Source organism: Onychomys torridus, chromosome 19, assembly GCF_903995425.1.
Source record: "Onychomys torridus chromosome 19, mOncTor1.1, whole genome shotgun sequence".
NCBI lineage: Eukaryota > Metazoa > Chordata > Mammalia > Rodentia > Cricetidae > Onychomys > Onychomys torridus.
The window spans coordinates 45,439,930-45,464,041 of NC_050461.1; the positions used below are offsets into that span (position 1 = coordinate 45,439,930).

At 43.6% G+C, this 24,112-nt stretch overlaps 1 protein-coding gene across 1 annotated transcript in view; it reads left to right on the forward strand.

Annotated features, from left to right (window-relative positions):
- Nucleotides 1-23,251, forward strand: part of Ust (uronyl 2-sulfotransferase) — a 280,743-nt gene extending 257,492 nt beyond the window's left edge. The window contains exon 8 of the mRNA XM_036169183.1: nt 20,361-23,251. Within this exon, the coding sequence (XP_036025076.1) occupies nt 20,361-20,641 (281 nt within the window). The 3' untranslated portion in view covers nt 20,642-23,251. The remainder of the gene's footprint in view (nt 1-20,360) is intronic.
- Nucleotides 23,252-24,112: the final 861 nt, after the last annotated feature.

The following is a 24,112-nucleotide window of genomic DNA, read 5'->3' on the forward strand; positions in this document are numbered from 1 at the left end:
CCACATCCGATGGCACATTCCCATTTGCTCTTGTTTATTTTAAAAATAAACCAGGAGTAAAAATACACGTCCACCCCGTCTCAGATGCAAATTGAAGCCAGACATTATTTCCACACATCTGTGAAATGGAGCAAGTAAGCCAACAGTGTGAAATGATGCCTAATACTTAACCATATTTTACTAGTCATTGCTAAGGCTGAATTAACGTTGACGTGGAGAATATGTGGAGAATGATGCTGTTGTAATGGCTAGCCTGTCTCCTTAATATTCTCCACCAAGGATTCTTCACACTAAAACACAGTAGTCAGTTGAGAAATACATTTTCAAAAGCATTTATAGGGCTTTTTAAACACTGAAAGTCCTGGTTTTCTGAAATCCAATCTTCTGTGTTCTCTCCCCCATTTTGGGGATAGCATGATTTAAACTGGCTCAGAATTCCTCCTTAACAATTCTAGCCCCAGAGAGAAATTCAAGCCCCAAATTTCCACTTGCAGTGTGGGCACCAAACTTTGCTTGGAGAGCAACATCAACCACCACAGAAATGTGAAGCATGAGGACATCCATATTCATGCAGAAGGATGGGGCGGGGTGGGGGGGGGGCTGTTGCAAAAAAAAAAAAAAAGGCATTTTTCTCAAATTAGCATGTGCTTTCATTAGTGAAAGTGATCCTCAGGGTCATCTGGAAAAATAAACATGAGAGATGACTAGTGATTTTTTTTTTTTTAATTGAGAAGAAATTTGCCCTAGAAGATTCCAGAATATTGGGAAGCTCCTGTTTTGAAATAATGAAGGCAGCAGAGGCTCAAAGGGTGAAGAGAAGGAGGAGGTGGCCATGTGAAAGTGGCCCATGGTACAGTAAAGACCATTAAGCCAAATGAGTAAACAAGGAGGAGAAACACATTGGCTAATTGCTCAGAGGCAAAGTCGTGTCATCTTATGCCACGAGTCTTAACATATTCCAGATGGTCTAGCGTTAGGAACATTTTACAAAATAAAAGCATAAGAAAAAAATACACAAAAGTATAAATGATGATTTTCTGACGGGATCTTGCTAACAAAGGGAGCCAGCAAGATGCTTGGGTGGGTAAATGCACCTGACACTAAGCCTAATGACCCAAGTTCAAGCCCCAGGACCCACATAGGAAGCAGAGGAATAAGAACTGACCCCTACAAGTTGACCTCAGACCTCCATCGGTTCCCTCCTCCGTTATGCATACATGGGCACAAGAGCATGCATACACAAAATAAATAAAATGTCATTTTAAAAATAAGAAAAAGCACTAAGAGACATCTACATATAAAGAAACTCATGAATTTAGCTCAAAATTTAAGCATGTTGAAATGTAATTAACAGTTATACATGTAACCATGATGCATGGCATTATGTTGATATTGTGTTATTGAGAAATGAAGGGTTTTTTCTGAGTCATAAACGTTTAAAAGTAGAGGAAAACTCAAGTACTCAATAATATATTGGAATATAAGCCAAATCTCAGTAATACCCCCAGGAGAGTGTGAGTCAGCTTCATATTTACCATAAAAATTGCCTGAGGTGATCAGCTACCAAGTTGAAACATTTATTTGGGCTCGAGGCTTCAGCCCATGATCAGATATCAGGCTAGGGCGGGGGTCAGAGGTTTGGGGGTACAGCACATCATGGTAAGAGTCCCTGTAGAGCAAAAGTGGGTCACCTCATAGCCAGGAAATGAAAGAGGATAGCAGAGTCCCATGGCCGCCTTTAATACAGTTCTTCATATCGTGGTGACCCCGACCATTGCTACTTCATAACTGCAATTTTGCTACTGTTATGAATCATAATGTAAATATCTGATATGTAGAATATCTGATGCACGAACCCCAAAGGTTGAGGAACTGCTACAAGTTTTCCTCCTTAAGGTTTCCATCATTCCTCAAAAGCACCGACTATGTAGAGAACACTCGGAACCCAAATCATAGCAGAAATCCACATTAAAAATGAGAGTGGGGGCTGCAGAGATGGCTCAGCGGTTAAGAGCACTGACTGCTCTTCCAGAGGTCCTGAGTTCAATTCCCAGCAACCACACGGTGGCTCACAACCATCTGTAATGAGATCTGATGCTCTCTTCTGGGCTGCAGGGATACGTGTAGGCAGAACACTGTATGCAATCAATTAAAAAAAAAAAGTCTTTAAAAAATTGAGAGTGCATTTTCTATTACATTGTTATTATCCATTATATGAGCAGCTGCTACGCAGTATAAAACCCTGATGGGAAGGGTGCAGGGAAATGCTACTTTAGGATGCACTATACAACCTGGGGAAAAGAGTAATTTCCATGATATGTATATTAATAATAATTTGTTACTATCATTATTAGTTTGGAATTTTTGAGATGGAGTTTCATGTAGTCCCAGCTGGCCTCAAATCCGTGTGTCGCCAGACTGGTGTTGAATTCCTGATTCTCCTGGCTCTACCTCCCAAGTGCTGGAATTACAGGCATGAGACGCCATGCCTGGCTAAAAGTAATTTAATGCTGTATAATATGAGCTTTCAAAGTGCCCTTAGCTGGTAAACTAATGGAAAAACCCTGGGTCTTGATTGTGGCCCTGGTTGTAGAGGATTATACAGCTGTGAAATCTTATCAAATTGCATGCTCGTGATGTGTTAATAATACACATCCAGAATTCCTTAATTTGTTCAACTTCTTGAGGATGAAGAAATACCTGTATACCGTAAGCCATTCAAATCAGTGCATAGAAGCTACTGTCTATATAAAAATAAGAGAAGGGGAGCTGGAGAAAGGGCTCAATAGTTAAAAATAGTTCCTGCTCTTCTATAGTGTTTGAGTTTGGTTCCCAGAACCCACTCAGAGGGCTCATAAGTATCTCCAGCTCCAAGGGATCCATTGCCTTCTTCTGGCCACCCACGTGCACATCCACTCACACGTACACAAAAATAAAAACCAATCTGTAAAATAAGGTAACAGTACAATGGGTTAAGTAGACTTTGGTGCTCCAGTGTGGAGACCATCACACAGGTAAACCTGTAGAGCATGCTTTCAGACACGTGTGCTGGTATAGCTGGGTGTGCAACACGTGTTAGGACTCAAAGCAAGAGAGGAAAGGACAGCAAACCATACTTATAAGATGGTGGTGCCACTGCATTTGAGAAACAGTGAAAGCACAAGAAAACGATAAAGTAGAAATGCCTCAAAATGCTTACGCTGTTAGTCATGTACCTGTGTGCTGCGGTTACTGATGATTTTTTAACTTTTCCGCATATTATATCATAAACACGTGGAATGTTAAACGTGGGGAACGTTTCAGGAGAAATGATTCAATCGTCAGGTGAAAACGTCATGAAAGGAGGAGAACACCCTGGATCACTTGGCCATTGCTAAGACACACATTATTTGTCCCTCCCCTGGGCCCCGTAAGTCCCTACAGGATAGGCAGTGTTGACCAAGAAGGGCAGGTGAAGATCTCAGGCACACAGGTGCCATTCTGCATTCTACTTGTGGCTTGTCATGTTGCCAGATCCTTTCTGTAGAGATTTCTAACCTTGCTTCAACAACTTCTCTTTGGATTCTATCTGCCAAGTTCTTGTCAGTGGTTCTTTAAAAACGCACTGTGAGATGAATGTGCATGAGCACATAAGCACACGTGCATACACACACACACACACACACACACACACACACACACACACACACACACACTACTTCCTGGTTATTGTATAGGAGGTATGAAATGTATGTAGATTCTAAACCCTGAAATACCAACATTCTATGTCTTTCTCATCTCTCTAACCATCTTGCCATGTTTATCTTATTGCAGACACCAACCATGAAGACCAAGTATAAGGTCTGGGAGCTTGACCATTGAGGGCAACTATGTAGATACATTGGATGCTTTCATTATATGAGGGAGCACATAGATCTTTCCCATTAGTGCATAACTGTCCTTAATTAGAGAACAAATTGCCTTAACTCTGTAGCAGCTAACGTGCCTCCTTCTAAGATTAAAATACCAGGATCATGGTTTAGCCAAACCAGATGTGAACAGTACAGCTATTTTCAGGGTGAGGGGCTGAGACTCAAGCACACATCCTTTATTTGTTTTTAATTGAGTGATTACAGGTGGCACCTAATAAAGTCTCCATGCTGCGACATCCAGAGGGCACTGATTTATTAGGCCTGGTAGGTGTGGACAGTCCAACTTCTGCTTGCATTCCATAGCACAATCCTGCAGGAATGCTCAAATGACATTTGCCTATTTACTCTTCCTGGTGACTGATGAGGCTCCTTGCTGAGAAGAAAACACCAGCGTGATTCAGGAGTGAAGCTAGGCCTCGTTGATACCTTTCCATAAAGTATATTTTCAAAATTCCTTCAAAATTAAGTGACAAAAATCAAAGCCATGATGTTCCTTTAGATAGAAGTTAGTCATCAGCATCACACCCCCTGGAGAATACAAATAATGACTCCAAGTTTTTATGTGATGAATACTAATTCTAGAAAAATGTCGAAAATCAAGAGATAGGAGAAAAATGGAGTGCTGCAGTGAGTTGGAATGTCACTACCTGAACATGTCCTCTTGACTCTTCTCCATTTTATTCACAGTGTTTGTAAAGACCCACGAGCCTTAGAATGACTTAAGAAAACTGAGCCAGGGCGACAGCGAGGCATGTGTTTTAGCTGGGTGGGAGGCAGCTAAGATAGAGTGTAGGTTCCAGGGAAAGAGGATGGGGTTTGGAGTTGATGGGAATGGTGGAGGTCAAAGGAAGGCCAGCCCTCATGGTGTGATGTGAATTCCACAAGCCGGGACTAGGCAAACAGCAAGCTTTTCCTTTAATGGTCACTGGAATATACTCTAGTTCTTGTACAGACTCATCCATGGGGAAACAGTTCTACTCGAGGTTAGAGAATGATAGAATAACCGATATTCCTACATCCAATCAGAAGAGATGTAGAAAACAGAGCTGGCTCCACCCAGTGATTAACATTCTGGGGGAAATGGGCAGACCAGCACAGAAAGCAAAGGGTCTTTGACTGGACCTGCTTTTTCTAATACCAATTTCCGGGCATCCTTGGGACTTTTGACTGAAATTCTAATTTTATCCCAAAATGATTTTTTTTTAAATTTTTCATTAATTAAATGGCATGTCGTTCCATAAGAAACCAGGAATGAATTGGTTTTCTCACATTACATAAATCAGGAAATCAGATCAAGGATTAAATGGCACAGTTCCTGATGTCCACACGGACCTGACATACCTTTTGTGTCTTTATCATTACATTGTCTTTTCCCTCAAATATCCAGCTAGGATAGTGATGGAAATGGGGAATCTTACAGAGCTTAACTATTTTGAAGGCTTGTTATTTGTCAAGGACAGGCCAGAAGCAAGACAAGAAAAAAATGGAAAGTCAACATGATGGCCCACAGTGGAAAGAGAGAACCAACACTTGAAAGTTGTTCTCTGGCCTTTACATGCATACAGATACACACACACAAAATTAAAACAAAATTTTAAAAAGATAAATTGTACAAAAAAGAGATAATGTTGCCCAAATGGGACCAGAGAGAAAAATACATGAAGCCTCCAAAATATATTGTTCATGTTTTAAAGAAAATATGTTTGGTTATAGGTTGTGTGGTATCTGTAAGCAAGAACCACTCTGAGACTTTTATAAAGCTAATGGATACATAAACGGAGAAAGTTCCATAAATGTTCATGAATATGGTATAGAATAGAAATATTATCCCTGGACTATAAGTTCTTAAATTTTTGAAGAAGACTTGATATGTCAGTAAGTAATTCCAAGGAGTTAGTAATATACTCTCAGTTTTGATTAAATTCGAACTTGAATTCTTTTTTGTTTTAATTAGGGGAATTCAACTTTTTTTTTTTCTGGTTTGATGACAGAATACTGATGTTTCAATGGAACACTTTGAAACAGAGAATGATATTTGTTATTATTCTGTCTATCTAAATAACTGAGAGGGACTCCAGGGAGTAATGATATTTAGAACTAGAACATGGCTGTGGGAATATATATGCCATGGTAGATGATGAGCATCTTCAAAGATGTGTAGGGTAGGGGAAGTTTGTTAAGCCCAAATGAAGAGGATTACACAAGACATTTTAAACTAGCAATCCTCAGCCGCAGGATTAACAAGGGCGGTGCTGGTCTGAGGTTGAACAAACAATTGCTGGGCAGATGTCCTCAGGAGACTGTCTTTTGTATAAAGTTGCAAGGGCCTTTGTGCAGGATTGTTCTGACAGGAGTCGATTGTGGTCATAACTGTACATGAGAACCCTTCCTGTGGAACCTCTTAGACCAATGACTGTTATTTTTTGTTGTTGTTGTTACTGGTCAGGGTTCGTACAAGCAACTCCATTTATAGTGATGGCAGTTTTTGCTCTTGTTGGGGTCTTCTTGTTTTCAGGACCAGCTGTCAAACACTTTGTTGTATATTTTATTTAGTCCTAACGGCCGCCCCATGAAGGAGAAACTATCATTTTATTCATGTTATAGATACAGAAACCGTCTGTCAGCTTGGAGGGGATCCATGGCCTTCCTCTGCCCTCACTGAGCTGGCGGTTGGTAGGGGAAACTCTAACACACAGGCCTGGGTGACCCCTACATGCCTTTGTGGCCATGACCTTCAATCCCTCTCTCTGCAAAGAACAAAGAGAGGAGGCTAACTAACATCGGTGCGGGTAAGCAACTTAACTGAGAAGTAGGAGTCTAGGACACGTTCCTCTGCTAAATCCCTAAGAAGAAGTCAGTGTTTCTAGGAAGCATGGTGATGCTAACATGAGGCTGTTCACTGACATCTTAATGTATTAGCTCTTTCTCATAGGGCAAAGGTTTCACTGGTTGGGATTATGAAAATGACCACTTTAATAAGGTGTTTGCAAAGGCTCAGTCTGGACAACAGTGAAGCCATTTGTTTCTATCGTGTCAACAACTCTGGCTTTCATACGGGTTTTGAAGGCATCAGGGAATGGAATTTAAGAACGTAAACAGTCCAAGCAAAACTGCTTATTTTTCTAAAATAGCGAAGCAAAAATGGAGACCCTTTCTGCCTGGTTGCTGCAAGCGCCTGCTGGCGTCTTGAGGTTCCTTAGAATGTGTGAACAAACCAATTACTGATGAACTTAAAAGTTCTTTCTAGAATGCTAACCATTCTAGTTGCATAGGTGGAAAAATATTCTATGATGTATTCGCGGTTCAATTTAAAGTGGGTTGACATTCACTAACATTTATTTTTACGTTATATGTTGAAATACATAGTCTACCAGAAACAAATATGATTACTCACTAGTAAAAATCAACTTAAATTGTAGTTGGGTCCTCTTAAGGTGCTAAAAAGAATTATTAGTTTTCAAATCTTTTCCAAAGGCCTTTTATTACTCATAAATATCACTGAGTTGGTATGCTGTAGATAGCAATTGAAAAGATTTCACACTAACAGTGAGTTTTATGCATTTCCCCTTAAAATGCTAGCAGTCTTCCTATCTCCATGTTCATCTTTGGGTCTATAGACCACACTCATACATCATCCAGTTTTACCATGACAGTTACAAAATGGCTTATTCATCATCTGCTGCTGTAAAGTATAAACTTGAATTTCAACCTACTTCATCTATATTTATTTTGCATTGGGAAAAAGTAGTCATCTATGTATGTATCTCTCCAGCCAGGAGATGAACTAAGGGTGTTATATGGAACTGAAATCTAACTCCCTCTTAAACACTCCACGTGGATCTAAAGAATTATGTTGCAACCATTGACATATGGGAAATGGGATCTAAGCACCTCAAGAATACACAGAGGCATAGTGGTCTAAACACCCTCAACACATTCTTGTGGCCAAAAAGTGAATGCTTAGAGCTCATCTGCAAGGCTATTCTGAGCAGTTGGTCCTGGTAGCCAAAAACACTGCACATGGATTGAAAAGCTGCACCTGACTGTGACCTCCAAGAATTACCCAGCATGGGCTTGATACAACAGGAGTTGTGGTTCTCATGGTCCTCTGTTGCCTCTGACCAGGGTCAGCAGAATTTAAGAGCAGGAATGATACTGTGCATGCTCTAGCTCCCTCCCCATGGTGCCCTTAACTCTCTTCCTGGTGCTTTGGACTTTGCAGGGGAAAAAGGGAAAGGGAAAAATTAAAAATAAGTAGAAATTTCTTGTGTACTGGGCTTTTCTGCAAATTTCAGAAAAGGAGGGAGGAATTAAATCCACTCACAAAGAAGAAGCAAAGAGATTTCCTTCCCCTCTAATTTGCCAAGAAGTTGGGAGTTTGTTTTATTGTCATTTGTAATATCTAAGATATGGCATTTGATCCATTTGGGCAGAAATGGTGTAGGAGTTTTCAGGGAGGGACTGCCCCTTGCTGGGATCATTGTCTACAGTGTTTTATGTTCATGGCATCACAATGTTATCATTGCTGAAAGAAATCACATGCATGCTAAGATTCTCCTGACTCTATCATGAGTCCAGTAATGCACATGTCTTACATGGTGGGGCCTCAGGGGACATGTACTAGAAAACAAATGACTTCATATAGTTTTATAAAGAAACTATTGGGGCTGGCAAGATAGTTCAGTGGATAAAGGCACTTGCCTCCAAGCCTCACAATCTAGGTTTGATTCCCCAGGACCTTTGTGGTAGAAGGTGAGAACCAACAGGTTGTTCTCTGACCTCTGAGCACATGTACACACAGATGAGTGGTGGTGTCAGAACTCTATTTTGAAAGGTAACAGGTAATAGGTTCTTTTTCAATTGTTAAAGAACTCTATTTTACAATGTGACAGGTAATTTGTGAGTCTAAGAGAGGTCACTGGGCAGTGGAGACCAGAGGCCAGTGAGACAGTACTATGATACTGTCATGGAACTTGACTGCATTGTTCCCTGAGCCAGAAATCATGGGTAATTTCCTCTTCAGGTCAAAGAGGAAGACGGGAAGAAGGAACATTTGAAAATCAAGCCCGTGTCCCCCACCCCACCTAGGTATTTCTGTCTGAAAACCCACAGCCCTTGTGGAAACTCAAGAGATGTAGTAGTGAAGACGTGTTTTTGAGTCCCTACCCTTGGGCTATAAGAACTCTAGACAGCCCAGCAGGAGGTCATGTCCGTAGGGACCTTTAAATCAATCACTCTGTGTCAGGTGTCAAGAGGAAAGCATGCTGAAAGTCATCCAGGTATGGTTTCGTTGGAAGGCAGAAGCAATTAGAAGTGATTTTGCTTAATGTTTCTTTAACTGTGCATGGTTTAAAAGAGGATGGTGCCCCTATGAACCAGTTTCCACTATTATATCAAAATGAGATAAAAGTATGGTATGGAGCTAGTGCCAATTCGCTTACTCAGTTTAAAGCAATTGGGTTGTTGTTTTTAGAACATCATGAAATTTCATTTCATGCTCCAGTAAATCTAGAATGTAATGGCTTACAGCTTTTCCAGTTGAATTTTCCTCTTCAGACATCTTTGCTTTTCCATCTTTTGAATACAGTCTGGAAGACTGCCCTGAATGACAATTCACATTATCCCTTCACCCCTGCCCACTCCCCGACCTGTCTTTAAAGCCATTCTAAAGTGAACCAGACCAATTGGGGCCTAATGAGAGCTAGGAGCATTTTTAAAAAGACCTCAGTGCCTCTGTCTTGGCTCCTTGCAATCTATAGCGTGCTCTGTCTGCCCTGGTAAGTTGTTTCCCTGTAAACCTTGTGTTCTGTTTTAGCTGAGAAGGTGACGAGGGGTAGGGCTGTAAGCTCAGAGATCTGTACTTGGCTTCCCAGACACAAGACCTTGGGTTCAATTCCAGTCCCAGAAAGGAAGAGAGGAGAGGAGAGGAGAGGACGGGAGGGGAGTGGGATGGAAAAGGAGGAGGGGGAGAGAGGGAGGAAGGAGGGAAAATGGAAAGAAAGGAAGAGAGAGAGCGTGCAGGAAGGGGAAGGAAGCTGGCACACATCACCACCGTTTCAGGCTTGCGCTGCAACAGAAGTCTGTCCTGGCTGGCTGTCCTCTCTTTCACCAATGCCTCGGGCATCTGCAGCTTCTCTTAACCTTGGGCCTGAAAGTTCCACTCAGGAGTCATCCCCGATGGCCTTTATTTACAGCCCGCTGCCGAACTTCTGCCTAAAACACATCAATGTCCCTTCTGGTTTGTTTTTGTTTTCACATCAGAAGCATGAAAGTGCTTAATTTTTCTGATTAAAATTTAGTTCTAACTATGAAGACATGTTCCTGCTACAACAAGAACTTTCAAAACTATATGGTACATTTTTTTAAAATGTATGTTTTCTTCCCAGGTTGCCTTTGCAAGTTTGCTGTGTCTGTAACGTTTTTTTACAGTACATAAATGGTAACATCAAACAGTTGACACTCTGTGAAGAGTAAAGCCCTATGACTTTACCGTGGCATTGTTCCTTCAGATGGCCCTGGTGTTTCTGACATTCAGTTGGCAATTTCGAACTTAGCTTAAATAACCAACTGGGCCTCGTCTATGAGCGGGATTTGAACTTTCATTGCATTTTCCCTTAGACCTTTGCTTAAGGCATGCTGTTGGATATACTTGCAAATATGTGGCCTGTTCTCTAGCACACATAGTGTCGATTTTATAGTTAATGGGGAAAGGAGGGGCAGTTTACCTCCTTCTAACACCTGCTACCACCCAGTTCTCAGAGTTGCCCATATCGAGTGGATCAAATTTGCAAGGGGCATCACACTCACGCTGGGGGGAATTGACAGCATCCTTGGAACTTCACCTCACACTCCCTGACTCGGGAACGGTTATTTTGAATAGTGCTTCTCATTAACTTAGCTTTTTAATGCCTGGGCAGGAGGTTAAATATCTCCCTTATCTTGCATGTTCAGCCTCCGTGACCAGCTTCATCCTTCACAGTCCTGGAAGGGTTTATCAAAATGTCACTATGGTTAACATTCCAGAGAAAGCATCCGACTTGCTGGCTCTGGGGACTCACGGTCAGGTCACTCATCAAGACTGATGACAGTGATAGAGAGACAGCGCAGAAACCAAACAAAGACTACAATGGACTCTGTCCTATTAAAAATCCATTTAGAATTACCAAAAGAAAGGAAAAAGGAGGGACCATTTCACGTCTGTAATTGTAATCATCTTACAGTACAAACTCCCGGGAATCGCTGTGTGTTGCATGCACTATAAGCAGCCCTACACAAGTTCACTACTATAGTTCTCTCCATCCTCACAGTCAGCCGATAGAGGCTGAACTGAACACTTTGAAACTTCAGGAAGCCAAGCGATAGAGTAACATTATGCAATGGTAAAGGAAATGCCTTGCCATCTAGGGGAATTATGTTATATAAAATTTATATAAATGTCATAGAGCTGGTGAAATTGAAGTTTCAGCATGAAAAAGAAGAAAACTGACCCTGGGCATCTGAACTTGCATTGAACTCAGGGAAACAGGGCCCCCATTCACTAGTCAATTAGGATGCCATCTCATATTATTTAGAGTTGTAGAAACAAACAAACAAACAAAAATCCTCTGAATAGGACTGGTTTGTTTTTGTTTGTTTGTTTGGTTGGTTGGTTTTTTTGAGACGGGGTTTCTCTGTGTAGTTTTGGTGCCTGTCCTGGATCTTGCTCTGTAGACCCAGCTGGTCTCGAACTCATAGACCTGGCTCTGCCTCCAGAGTGCTGGGATTGAAGGCATTTGCCACCTCTGCCTGGCTTGAAATGTTGTGTTTATATGGTATTCAGACATCATATCTTAAAATGTGCTGCATTTTAGGGCTTGAAAGCCTGGGTGTGACAACTCACACCTGGTGAAAGGCTAAGGCAGGAAGGAGGATTTTTGTAAATTCCAGAGAAGCCTGAATTCAGAATAAGATCTTGTCTTAAAGGGGTAGAGTTGTGAATTTGGAATAATTATGGATAAAGAAAAATGCATGTGATAATTTAAATTTCAAAGAGCATAAAACTAAATAAAATATAACCAATGTATTTGTAATTCACATTCATAAATAAAAAGACTGAGGGAATGTGTTATTATAGTAATATTTGTGGTTTGATTAAAAGTCATTTTAGTTTCTTAATTTTTCCGTAAGTTTTCCTAAAACTTGCCAACCTCTATCTATTTATGTATGTATATATACATATGGAAGCGTCCGTGTATGTAGATATATGAATTTTTACGTTGAAAACTACTCCTGTCTCTTAGAAAAGTGTGAGCTATAAAGAGGATGAAGTGCCTCCCTCGGGCTTTATGATAACCCTATGTATAATTGCATAAGTAACCTGATAATTGGGAAACATGCTAAACCACCATAAAAAGTCAAGTGAAGAATGTTTCTGTGTCTCTGCCATCGTCTCAGGTGTCAGCTATTGACCTAACATCAGGGGTAGATTTCAGCAGTAAACTTGAACACACTGAAGGAGAAATAAATCTCTCCAGGGAGCCTCCTTTGTGTATGTCTGTGTGTGTGTGTGTGTGTGTGTGTGTGTGTGTGTGTGTGTGAGAGAGAGAGAGAGAGAGAGAGAGAGAGAGAGAGAGAGAGAAGAGAGAGAGAGAGAGAATGTGTGTAAGATAAATAACACTAGCCTTCTAGAACCATGTAAATGATGAGCAATGAAGAATTCCGTATCCCACCTACTGTCAAGCTTCTAGAACTGTCAAATGCCAAAGGAACTTAGAAAGGCAAGGCTGATCTTTCTCCTAATCATCTTTGTTTCTTCTTTCTTTCCTTAAGACAGAGTCCCACTTTGTAGCCCAGGCTAGCCTGAAACATGAGCTGCTCCTGCCTCTGACTCTTGAGTGTTGAGATAATAGTTGTATGCTACCCTGCTTTGTTAGATCTTTGTTCCGGTAAGCCCCCTGTCTCACGAGGGTGTCCTCATCAGCCTCTGACCTGGACCTCTGTACTCTGACACCAGACAAATTAACAGAAGTACAAAGAGTAACAAAACCACATTTGTCGGTCATGATTTCAAGTAAAAAACAATAATATATTGCTCACACAAAAGGTCCATCTTATTGACAAAGCCACTATGAGCCTTCCAGTAGGCTTTTCTTCCAGACATTTTTTAAACAGAAATTCATTCTATTGTTGCTACCCCATGTCTGGGCATGTATCTGATGGCAAAACACTCTTTTGAGAAGCATGTATGTGTGTTTCAGGTAGTAGTCTTTCAAAGCTATGTTGACTGATTTGGGGTAAAGTCTTGGGGGGAAAATACCTGGAAGCAATTTACCCTCTGTCTACCAAATCTGGGTGCCAGGGAAAGCCAACTACTAGCTCCCTGACCTAGAGAGGCACTGGGGTGACCCTGTGCAGAACCCTCTCGGTATGCCAATGGCACCAGGAGGCACAGGGTGTCTCTTCCAGCCCTGGCACTTGGGTCTAAGCTTTAGGATCGCCATGTGTAGTTAGAAGGCTGCACTGGCCATCAACACTGCAGATCCCCAGACCCGTGTACAGTGCCCTGCAGGTGCTGGTATCCATCCTAGGTTATCTGTTGACCCAGAGGATTCTTCTGAACCTACAACAAATACGCATTTGCTTAATCCAAAGATCAAAGCTTGAGGTGCCTACTCTTGCCACGTCTCTGATTTTCTGTTGGACGGAGGCCCACTAGGTCCCTGTGGATCAAGGATTTTCCCAGATGGTATTAGGGAGGGCTATAATATGTCTGATTGTCTGTCTATCGTTTGCTCCTTCTCAGGGGTGAGTCTATGTTTCCAGCTCTTACAGGTTCTCATATTCTTTGCATTGGGCTTAGTAGATACACAATACAGCAATCGATAAATGTGTGTAGCGAGTCCAGGCAAGTCCTGGTAACTAATTACCAACACTGTCGCCCCACCAGCCACTACCCCACCACAGCTGCTGCCCCTGCCACATCTCCTACCATGGCCCCTCCTTAGCAGTTTTAGCAGGTTCCAAGATAACTGATGTGGAGTTGAATCACCCAGGCAGCAGTCACTCCAGCCGGCCACCCTCCAGCTTTATCTTTATGGAGTTGAGATCCACCTGCGTGAGATTTCTACACCTACATGCCGCCCGGTAGGCCACTGACCAGCTAGCCTCCATCCCAAAATGGACAACGCTCTTCTGGGTCTTTTCGTGGACTTTCGGTGACCCCATTCCACATAAGCCAAGTGCATTCTCCTCCTGGTTCTTTTTATTGAGCCCCCGCTTCCAAATATCAAAGCAGACTTTGAGTGTTAAAAAGCCTTCATTTTTACTCATCAAAGGAGCCTGGCAGTTTGGGGGAATGGAGAAAACCATGTAATTTGCATTTGGCTGCACAGAGCGAAGGTTCTCTTGAAATTCAAAGTGATCTCAACTTAATTTTTAGTTATTTATACTTCTGGATGTGAAACAAAGACCCCCCCAAAAAAAATTCTCTCTGTTTACTTTACCAACCTTAAGCTCAGAGTCGGCCGGCAGTGAAGTGCCTTCCCCCCCACCCCACCCACCCACTTTCTCTCTTAACTGCCATACCTCCAAGAAGCAGACCTTCGCATGCCATCAATCATGCGAGTGGTACATCAAAAGCTGCTCCTGTCAGCCCCGCCCATCACTGTGAAGTCGAAGTGACACACATTCATTTCCGCTGCTCGCAGCTGCAGGGCAGCCTGGCTGCCCTGCAGTTGTATTTCATGTGTCTGAACTGTGTGGCCGCTCTGCATAATTCAGGAAATGAGTTTACTCTATCTGTGACACACATCGTGTTCACACGGTTTCCGTGGCAGCCTTCATGGTGCAAGGCTCTGCAGGAGTTGCTAACCTTGCAGCCCTGGGGCGCATGCCCTGTTGCTCTCTCAGCCTGGGGTGCATGCCCTGTTGCTCTCTCAGCCCCGGGGCGCATGCCTTGGAGTTCCCTCTCCCGTTACCCACTGCTCCAGTTCCACCCCACCCGACGGTGACTTTCATCACACCTGTCACCTGAGAAAGTGTGCTTCTCTTTGTGTGCTGGAAATTTCTGTATGTAATCCAACCTGGGAATAATAAAAATGCAGATATTAAAAACAGAATGCTTGTTTAAGGCGGCAGGGTCTCTCGTCAGTCACTGCTCAGCTAACCGGAAGCTGAAAAAGGATGCCTATCTTTTGATGATGCTTTCCCCCACCCCAGTAAAATTTGACCTCACTTAACGAAGCTCATATCCATTTCTTGCGCATGACCTCTGCTGCGACAGGTTAAAACAAGTCTAGAACGGGAGGTCCCCTAGTCAACGTGGAGTATTCACTCTCTCAAATGGAGAAGGGGAGCCGCAGAGTCTGTCCAGCATCAAAACACAGCTCCAGTCAGCAACGAGGTTTGGTTCTTTCACACTGGGTTAACTAACCATCTCCAAGGTCATAAAGCGAGGCCTCTGTCCTATGCTGCAGCTGAGTTTACACACTGTTTCCAGATTGTTTATCCTGGCCCAGAATCAAGGCAACACCGTATTTCCATTCTACGTGTTTGACAGACTAAGAGGGGCAGGTTTGTGATTTCTTTTTGTATTTACATCAAAGGGACTTTTTAGAGTTCCGAAGATTATGAACCAGTCTAAACATCGCGTCCATGCAGCAGAAGTGGAGAGAGTTTGCCAAATGTCCAGATCTGGGTCAGTAAAGCCAAATCCATTCATAGCCTCAGCTGGAGTTAAACACACCACACTTGTTACCACACAGCCTTACACACAAGCTAGGTTCTTGGTGAGCAATACTTATTCTTATGTTTGAACACTGAAGGCCTAGTGTGAATAGGGTGGCACCCCGAAAGGGCCAGGTGTCGGTACAGATCTGCACATTTTGCGATGGCCCCTGTGTCCCATGTAGTGGTGACATGGGACTGAACCAGGGTGAGGTTCCCTAAGCCTGATAGGACTTGTCTCTGCTGGGCAGTCCTTCCCTTGAAAGCTCAATTTTCTGAGGATGCTCCCTGGAGCACGGTGTGACATCTTCCACAAGGAAATAGTCAAGGCTGACCAAAAGGACCCCATTTAAATTATATCCACAGCGGGTCCTTTGGCACAGAGCCAAATGGGTGTGATCTGAATGAATGTTTTACTTCTATATTTGTCTGTGGATGTGTGTATGGTGTATATGCACATGGGTGTGTATACACGTGTACAATGTGCACACATGTGGAGAGAGGCAGAAGTTGACATCAGATGTCTTTCTCAGTTCTTCTCCATGTTATTTATTGAGTCAGGGTCTCTCACTGAAGCCAGAGCTTAACAGTTCAGCTGGTCTAGCTACCTGTGTGCCCTGAGAATCTCCTGCCTCAGCCTCTGGAGCACAGGGATTCCAGGCAAACTGTCACTCCTGCCCAGCCTCTTACGTAGACGTTAGGTCCTCCAGTCCTCATTTTCCTGCTCTGGAAACGCCATCTTGCGCCATCTCTAAAATGAACATTTTCTTGCTCTGATGGGAGAAAACAACAACATGAAAAAGTATCAAAAATGGTGGCCAACCAAATCATTGAGCACCAATGATACAACGAAAGAGTCCCACCGATGTCCCTCAGACCAGCGGTGCTTGGATTTCTTCAGTTATCGCCTATCGTTATAATACACTTGGCACAAATTTATTCACTGTAAGGTGATCTGTCTGCACAGATAGTTAAGTTTGTGGCACACCACCCCTTATCGTGGTAATTCTTCAGCTTTACTGTTTGTGAAAGTGACCTGGCACCATTACGTAGTTTCTTCAACAGAAGGGGTGGGGAGCAGATTCCACGACCTGTCCAGAGCATCTGTGTCCTCCCCAGCCTACCTCAAGAAATCTGATTTCTAGACATGGAAGTTCATAGGGAAGACCCTCAGGCGGGAAGGGAAATTCGCAAGCAACAAACAGCCTATGTAACGTCAACACCCGGAGTTGCCCTTGGGGTTAATCCAGTCTTCCCGATGGATTTCAAATGCACGTTTCAAGTCAACAGACCCGTGTGGACGGTTGTTATATTCCAGGCATGGAGATGGGCACTGCGGAGCTAACACTGAGAAAGACGCAGTCCCTTTCATTCTGAAAGACTTTTGCTGGTGGCTCCCTTTTTCAGCAGATTCTCCTGGATTCCCCACAGCACTGCCTCCCCCGACCCACGTTAGAACGCTCAAGCCCAATCCCCTTAATGCCAGAGTACACGCTGGGCCAGGAGAAGTGGGTGGTTATAGATTTCCACTCCATTTGCAAATTAATAGCCTGTGATATAGCCAGAAGGTGCTAGGAAGGAATCAGAAAGCCTTCTTTCCAGGCTCAGGACTTCACACACTAGGCTTATCACCTTGAGCTGGTCTCTCAGGTCCTTGGTGCCTACTGGTGATCTGGGCAAAGTGGAGATCTCTAAGGTAGGCAGGTATGAAAGCCTCATCTTTATGCAGAGTATGTAAGATAAATCCACCAGTACTGGCTTCTGAGCTTCTCTGCCTTCCAGCTCTGTGAGCCTGAGCAGGCTACTGGATTCCAGAGCCCCATCTGTAAAGGTGATAAATGACCCCATAGCATTGTGAGTGGGGGTTCACAAGAATCGAAACCTAGTGTGTGTATCTCACAGAGCCTGGCACAGGGCAAGCTGTCAGAATGTCTGGGGATGGTGGTGGTGACAATGTCCCATTCACTTTCTGCAGCCCCTGCGCCTGGTGCTAAATGGCTATTCAATAAATATTTGTAGAGAGAGGGGAATGAGGTGGCAGTGGACACACAGAGGAGGCCTGATTTGTGCATAAAATACTTGCTTTCTCAGTGTATAAAACCCAGAGTTTCTAAACCTCTAAAGCAGGGGGACTGGAGAATTTCTATAGCAATTGACGTAAAATAATGACCTGGCACTTAGGGTCTGAGTATACCATCTCTCTCTCAGGGGTGTAGTCATGCTGTGCTCTATGGCCTCGCTCTAAGAAATTCATATTCCACATGAAATAGACCAAGTCCTTACAACTAAGTCAATTTCTAAACAAATACTCCATGGGCCAAACGCACTGCCAGACAGACCTTGGCATCTTCCCCCCACCTTCTGCCTTCATGGAAAGTGTTCTGGCTTGCATTCTTCATTTGCAAATGTCCCCAGTGAGTGTTGAGAGCCATGCACCCCTGGAAGTTACCAAAGGGTACCCGTGGGTGCCCTTCGCTTCCTAATGGTTATATTCTGATGTCCGGGGTTGCTGCAGTTAGCAAGCTCAAGACCAGCCTAGGATACCTAAGTCCTTGCCGTAACCCCACCCCCACAAAAATGAATGTTGGTGGGAAAGAGCCAGCTCGTATGTGTGTGTGTGTGTGTGTGTGTGTGTGTGTGTGTGTGTGAGAGAGAGAGAGAGAGAGAGAGAGAGACAGACAGACAGACAGACAGACAGACAGACAGACAGAGACAGAGAGACAGAGAGACAGAGAGAGAGAGATTAACAGTGAGAGTCACTGAAAGGAAAGGCAGATGAAGCAAGAATTGGATGTTAATGTAAAACAGGAGTTTAATATATAAAAATTTTAAAAAAGGGCTCTCCTGAGATCCTTGTGAAGCAGTTGTCATTACCCATCATGCTCCACAAGGGCGCTTGGAGGAGGGATTAAGAGGAGTGACAGACTAAGGGAACGGAAACACACTTGGGGATCTCTTGCTACCCAAGAAAGGATCTTTCTAAACTCTCACCGCTGAAAATGGGCAATCCCCCTTTGCTTTCTCCGCCTGTTCTGAAGAGTTTGCAGACAGACAGACAGACCGCTTGACCTTGTGTTTGTTATGACCATTGCTTCCCAAAAGTGGGTACAGTTGTCAGGACAGTGGTGTAACTGTGTGGAAAGACCCCTTGGGATCTCACTGCAGATTTCATTGCCTTATAAAATGTGGATAAAGTAAGACAGTTCGAAGGAATTTGAGCGGAGTCCCCAGAGCCGTGGCTGCCCAGGAGCAGATGTGCTATACTGGACTTCCTCCATGGATACTATTAAAATGTTGCTAATTCCACTGAAGCCTTTTGTTAAGAGACTCGATGGAAAACATTTCCACATGGTTTCATACCTAGTAATAATTGTGGCTCTGTTATTTTAAGAATAGTGTAATGTGTTAAAATTCTTTGTTGGCTGCTAGAATGGATACAGTCTATTGACCTACCTCCTACCGAAGTCATTAGGATGACCCAGCATGTGCTCTGTGTACTTGCCCGTGGGAGTTGAGGGGCTAATAAATAACACCCACTTTCTCACGCCTGGGTTCTCAGCTAACTGATAAATGCACTCTGGAGATATAGAGATAGCAGTCCAGATGCCAGCTTTGCCAAATGAAGGTAGACAAGAAAATGACTACATGTGTGGCATGAAGTCATGCACCATCCTACAGGATGTGTGTCCACAGACAGGCACCTGCCCTAGGGAGCAACTTCTTTTTTTTCGTTTTTTCTATTTTGAATTTTTGAGACAGGGTTTCTCTGTGTAGCTTTGGAGCCTTTCCTGGAACTCACTCTCTAGCCCAGGCTGGCCTCGAACTCACATGTGCCACCACCGCATGGCGGAAGCAACTTCTTAGTCTCCTTCCCCAGTACACAAATAGGAAACATGGGTACAATGTACATTGCTTACCTTCCTGAAGAGGAGTGGGAACAGAAGACCAGGAGCAGTAGCTGAGAACCCTTCTGTGCAAGAGGAAACTATTATCCCTCCCCAAGTCTGCCTCTCTCTGCCTGGTTCTCTGAAATATTTAGCCAATGGCTGCATATGTGATTTTTGTAACATTCTTCAGATTCATTTTAGAACGTTTTGGCTCAAATAATTTAACTAGAAAATAATAAAATCACAAGACTCTAGCCTGACATGGTGGTGCACACATTTAATTCCAGCCCTGGGGCTGGGAGGTAAGGTGGGGCAGAGAAGCAGGTGAATCTCTGAGTTAGAGGCCAGCCTGGTCTACATAGTAAGTTCCAGGACAGCCAGAACTAGATAATAGACCCTGTCTCAATAGTTATTATTATTATTATTATTCACAAGAACCTTTTCTTCTCCCTCTTCCTCATTCTCTCCTCTCTTTCTGTAGAAGACAAACACAAGAGTGTCCATTTATTTATTCATTTTCATTGGCACAAGGTCTCACTGTGCCAACAAGCTCACTGCCAACTCCAACATGATCCGCCCTCCTAAAGCACTCAAGTGGCGGGGCCTACCACACCTGCCTTTTACCCAGTTTGGAACACACTGGAGGAGACTGTAAACAAGTGAGTTCTTTTTCTCCAGTCTAGAAATGAGACACCTGGCCATATCCCTCGAGGACATGTCCTCTTGGTTGAATGTCCAGTCCCAGGCAGGCGTGTGTGCGTACACACACACACACACACACACACACACACACACCCTGGTTACTCCTGAGCCAAGGCTTCCTGGATAGTTGCTCATGGACTCCCTGGTTCTTTTCCAGAGCATAGGAAACTTGGCAACATGACTGTGACCGTGAAGAAAACCGTCCCCTCGCCCGAGGCCCTGCAGATTCTCTACCAGAGGATGAAATACGAGTATGAGTTCTATCACTACGTCAAAGAGCAGTTCCACCTGCTGAAGCGCAAGCTCGGACTGAAGTCTCGCACCAGACCTCCTCTGCGACCACAGTTCTTCATTCCCACCCCTCTGGAGACCGAGGAGCCAATCGACGACGAGGAACAAGATGATGAAAAGTGGCTGGAAGATATCTATAAGAGGTGATACCAGCGTGACGGCGCAGCTATGCCTGTGTGCCCCCTTCCCGGAAAGTTCTTTGGAGAAGACAAAATTCTGAAGGGACTTTCGTTAATGCTCGGGTGCATTAAAAAGAACAAAGCGTTCCCACGTGTTGGGGTCATTGGGAAATGCCCGGTTTTGCGGGTTTTATTTGTTTAATTTTATTCTGGTTTTCTTTTCCCCTTGCCTCCTTGAGTCTTTTCAGATATACTAGATTGGTCCAGCACAAGGTACCGCTTCATAAAACAGCCTTCCCCATCCCCTGCCCACCCCTTCCGGTGAGAGAAGAGGGAAAAATGTGTCCTCCAGCCCAGTCATTTAATCATTTGTAAGGTGTCTCCAAAGACATTACTTCCACAGTAGATAACCAGGTTTGTATCTTGCAGTAGAAAAACCATTTCAGAGAGGGGGGAGTCTAGAAGCATCTAGTAGTACGAGGGAGGTCCCCCGGTTATGGAGGGTAGGACGCGGCCTCTGGTCTATCTCAGGGGACACTGTCACCAAAAACAGAGTGCTTGTTGCTGAGAAAATAAGACAGCTCTGTCACCTGCCTTCCCAACAAATCAGAACTGGGGAAACATGTCAAGATCAAAGCGCACGCGTGGTAAGCTCCACTGAGACATTCCATTTTCAAGTGTCATTCTGTTTGGAAGGAGCGTAACAAGGAATGGTGTTTGCTTGTTGGGTCAAGTGTTGGCGGGACAGATCAAATGTGAGGGCCATGTGGCATCAGGAAAAGGCCCGTGGCCATCTGAAGCCTCTCTGCTCCCTGGGTTGTTCCAAGTGGAAGCACTGATTTACCTTTGGCTTTGATATTGATGCCAGGAATCCTAAACGTGGCTGTCCACCAGGCACAGTTTCCCCAAGCACACACATAGCCAAATTGTGCTTTACAGAATTTGGTCTCTTTCATAACTTCTAGACCTGCAAGAGCTGCTGTATTTAGTAACAAAGGTCTCCGAGTCCTGTGTAAACAGCATTAGAATCGTTTTTCACAGGACCTGCTCGCTCCCGGTAATCTTTCCCAGGGGTATCAATGCCAGAAACAGCAAGACTTCTGGACAGGGCACTACTGGGCCAGCGTTTGAGTAGGTTGGCAACCCCTTGTGACCTGAGTAGACACTGGGCAATCCTTTTGCACCAAAATATGCCTTCCACTTCTTCCCTCTCGCCAACTCCCCACCACCCTTGATGCTTCCGTTCCTTGAATTGTGTCTGTCTTTTTAAAAGTCCCGAAAAAATGCATATTCTCCCTGTTGGATGGTGTGCAACTAGCTGAGAGCCAGCGTGCTGTGGTGGCGGCAGGAGAGACATCAGTGACAACTTGTATCTGCCTCAGTTTACCCTGGAGCCAGCCCTTGAAGAACACTAGCCAAGTAAGTTAGCTTACACAGGACTCTGACTTGACACAAGCCAAACATTTTCTGCTTCGCAGACACCATCAAGTCTCTCTGGCATTTTTTCCGTCCTTCACTAAAACTGGACACGAGCCAAAGTCTAAAGCCAGTCATTTGAAAACTGTCCAGGGCATACTGAAGCCACTTCATCATGAAATGCATTAAGAAGGCTCCAGCCCACGGGCATCCAGGGAAGGCAGGAGTCACGGAGACGTAAGTCCAGTACTGGCCACTCATGAGCCTCCTTTCTGCCTCAGGGAACTGGGACAGGAGGTGAATAAGGGAACTGTTCACAGAGGGGGAAATGGCCTTTATGCTGTTCAGAGAGACCTGAGCCTTCCCATTAATCAGACTTTCCAGAGCAATCTAGAAAACAGCCACCTTTCTCCAGACCAGTAGAAGAACAGCAGCAAGGTACTTTGCAAGTTACGTCCGTGACATTGCACATACAGAGTGACGGTGAGCTTACATACACAGCGTGCAGTCTCACAGTCTGAAGATGAAGTTGCACTGGCCTGTTTTTCCCTGCTCTTGTTAAAACACTGGGACAGCTGGTCGCTCGTAAAGGTCCCCTTCTTCCTAGAAGTTTGCACACACTTGCTGTGTGCTCCAAGGCATTGATTCTCACCCGTGATCACTATCACTTCACAGGAGAGGGGGCTATTATTACTTGCAGGGCTTTTGCGGTGTCTTAGCCCAGCACACAGCCCCTAGATCCCAAAAGTCAAGGTACTTCATCAGCTCACCTGGGCCGTGGCCCGACATAGTTTGTACTTCATGAAATATATTGTACATTTTACATAGTTTAATTTAAAAAAGAAAATACATTTTAAGCTAGTTTGGTCCTTGCCTTATTTATTATAACCTTTCAGCACATTCCAAGGTTTTAGTTACTCAGGAAGGAGTTAATTAAAATGATTTTATTTTGGTCAGATGGATGTTTTTTAAAAGGAAAATTATTCTTATGAACCCTCAGCTGACTTCTTTGAACGCTGTAAAAGTGCTTGTAAATCTCTTTTTTTTTTTAAGGATTGAAAAACGGTGTCTGACATTGGTGGGAATTTGAAAATATATATGGAACTAAAGCATTAGCTAAAACAAAAACAATCTGCGTTTGAGGTGAAGTGTTCCTTAACTTATTCATTACCCATAGAAATAAATGAATATAAATCAGTTGACCTTTTTCTGTTATTTTGATAGTTGGAAATTAAAGACTTCCCTCTTTCCTCAAGATGTGTTGTTGTTTTTTAATGTGTGTCCTTGAAAATTCTATCAACTTTCATCCTTGTAACTATATGATCCTCCCACCAAAAAAAAAAAAAAAAATTCCAAACACACACACACACACACACACACACACACACACACACACACACACACCAAAATTCATTAATTAAAAAGCCCTGCTAAAAACTAGCTATCCATTCATTCATCTAGTTGTATATGTAAAATACTAAAAAATTGGCTCTATTTCTATGTGTGCTGATTGGCTTAGTGTCCATCTGCTGTGAGGGTAGTATAATTATTTTTCAGTTGCTGTGATAAAGTACCATGCCCAAAAGCAACATAAGGAAGAAAGGCTTTACCTTAGTTTATGGTTCTAAAGGGGTAGTCCATAATTGTGTGGAAGCCATGGCAACGGGAAGCTTACATCACATTTTATCAGAGAAGTAGGGCAATGCTACAGATTCCCAAAGCCCTACAGTGATGTTCTTTTTCTAGCAAAACTACACCCCCTAAAGGTTCCATAACTGTGGGAGGCTAGCTCCCATCTTTTAAAGGGTTCCTATGAGGAGGAGAGAGGGATAAGAAACTTTTAGATAGAAAGATAGTGAAGAGGAGATAGATAGAAACACAGGACAGCTTCGGGAGGGCCCGGATCAAAATCCACCAGCCCCTTCTGTGTCTCTTCAAAAGGGCTTTTTATAACAATGTCAAGGGGCAGGGCAAAAGACCTCCCCCTATCAAGATCAAAACATACTGCACAGCACAGCAGAGTGTAGACCCTTCCAAACACCTGATAACCACGCCCGTGGTCAAATCATCCCCTTATGCAGCC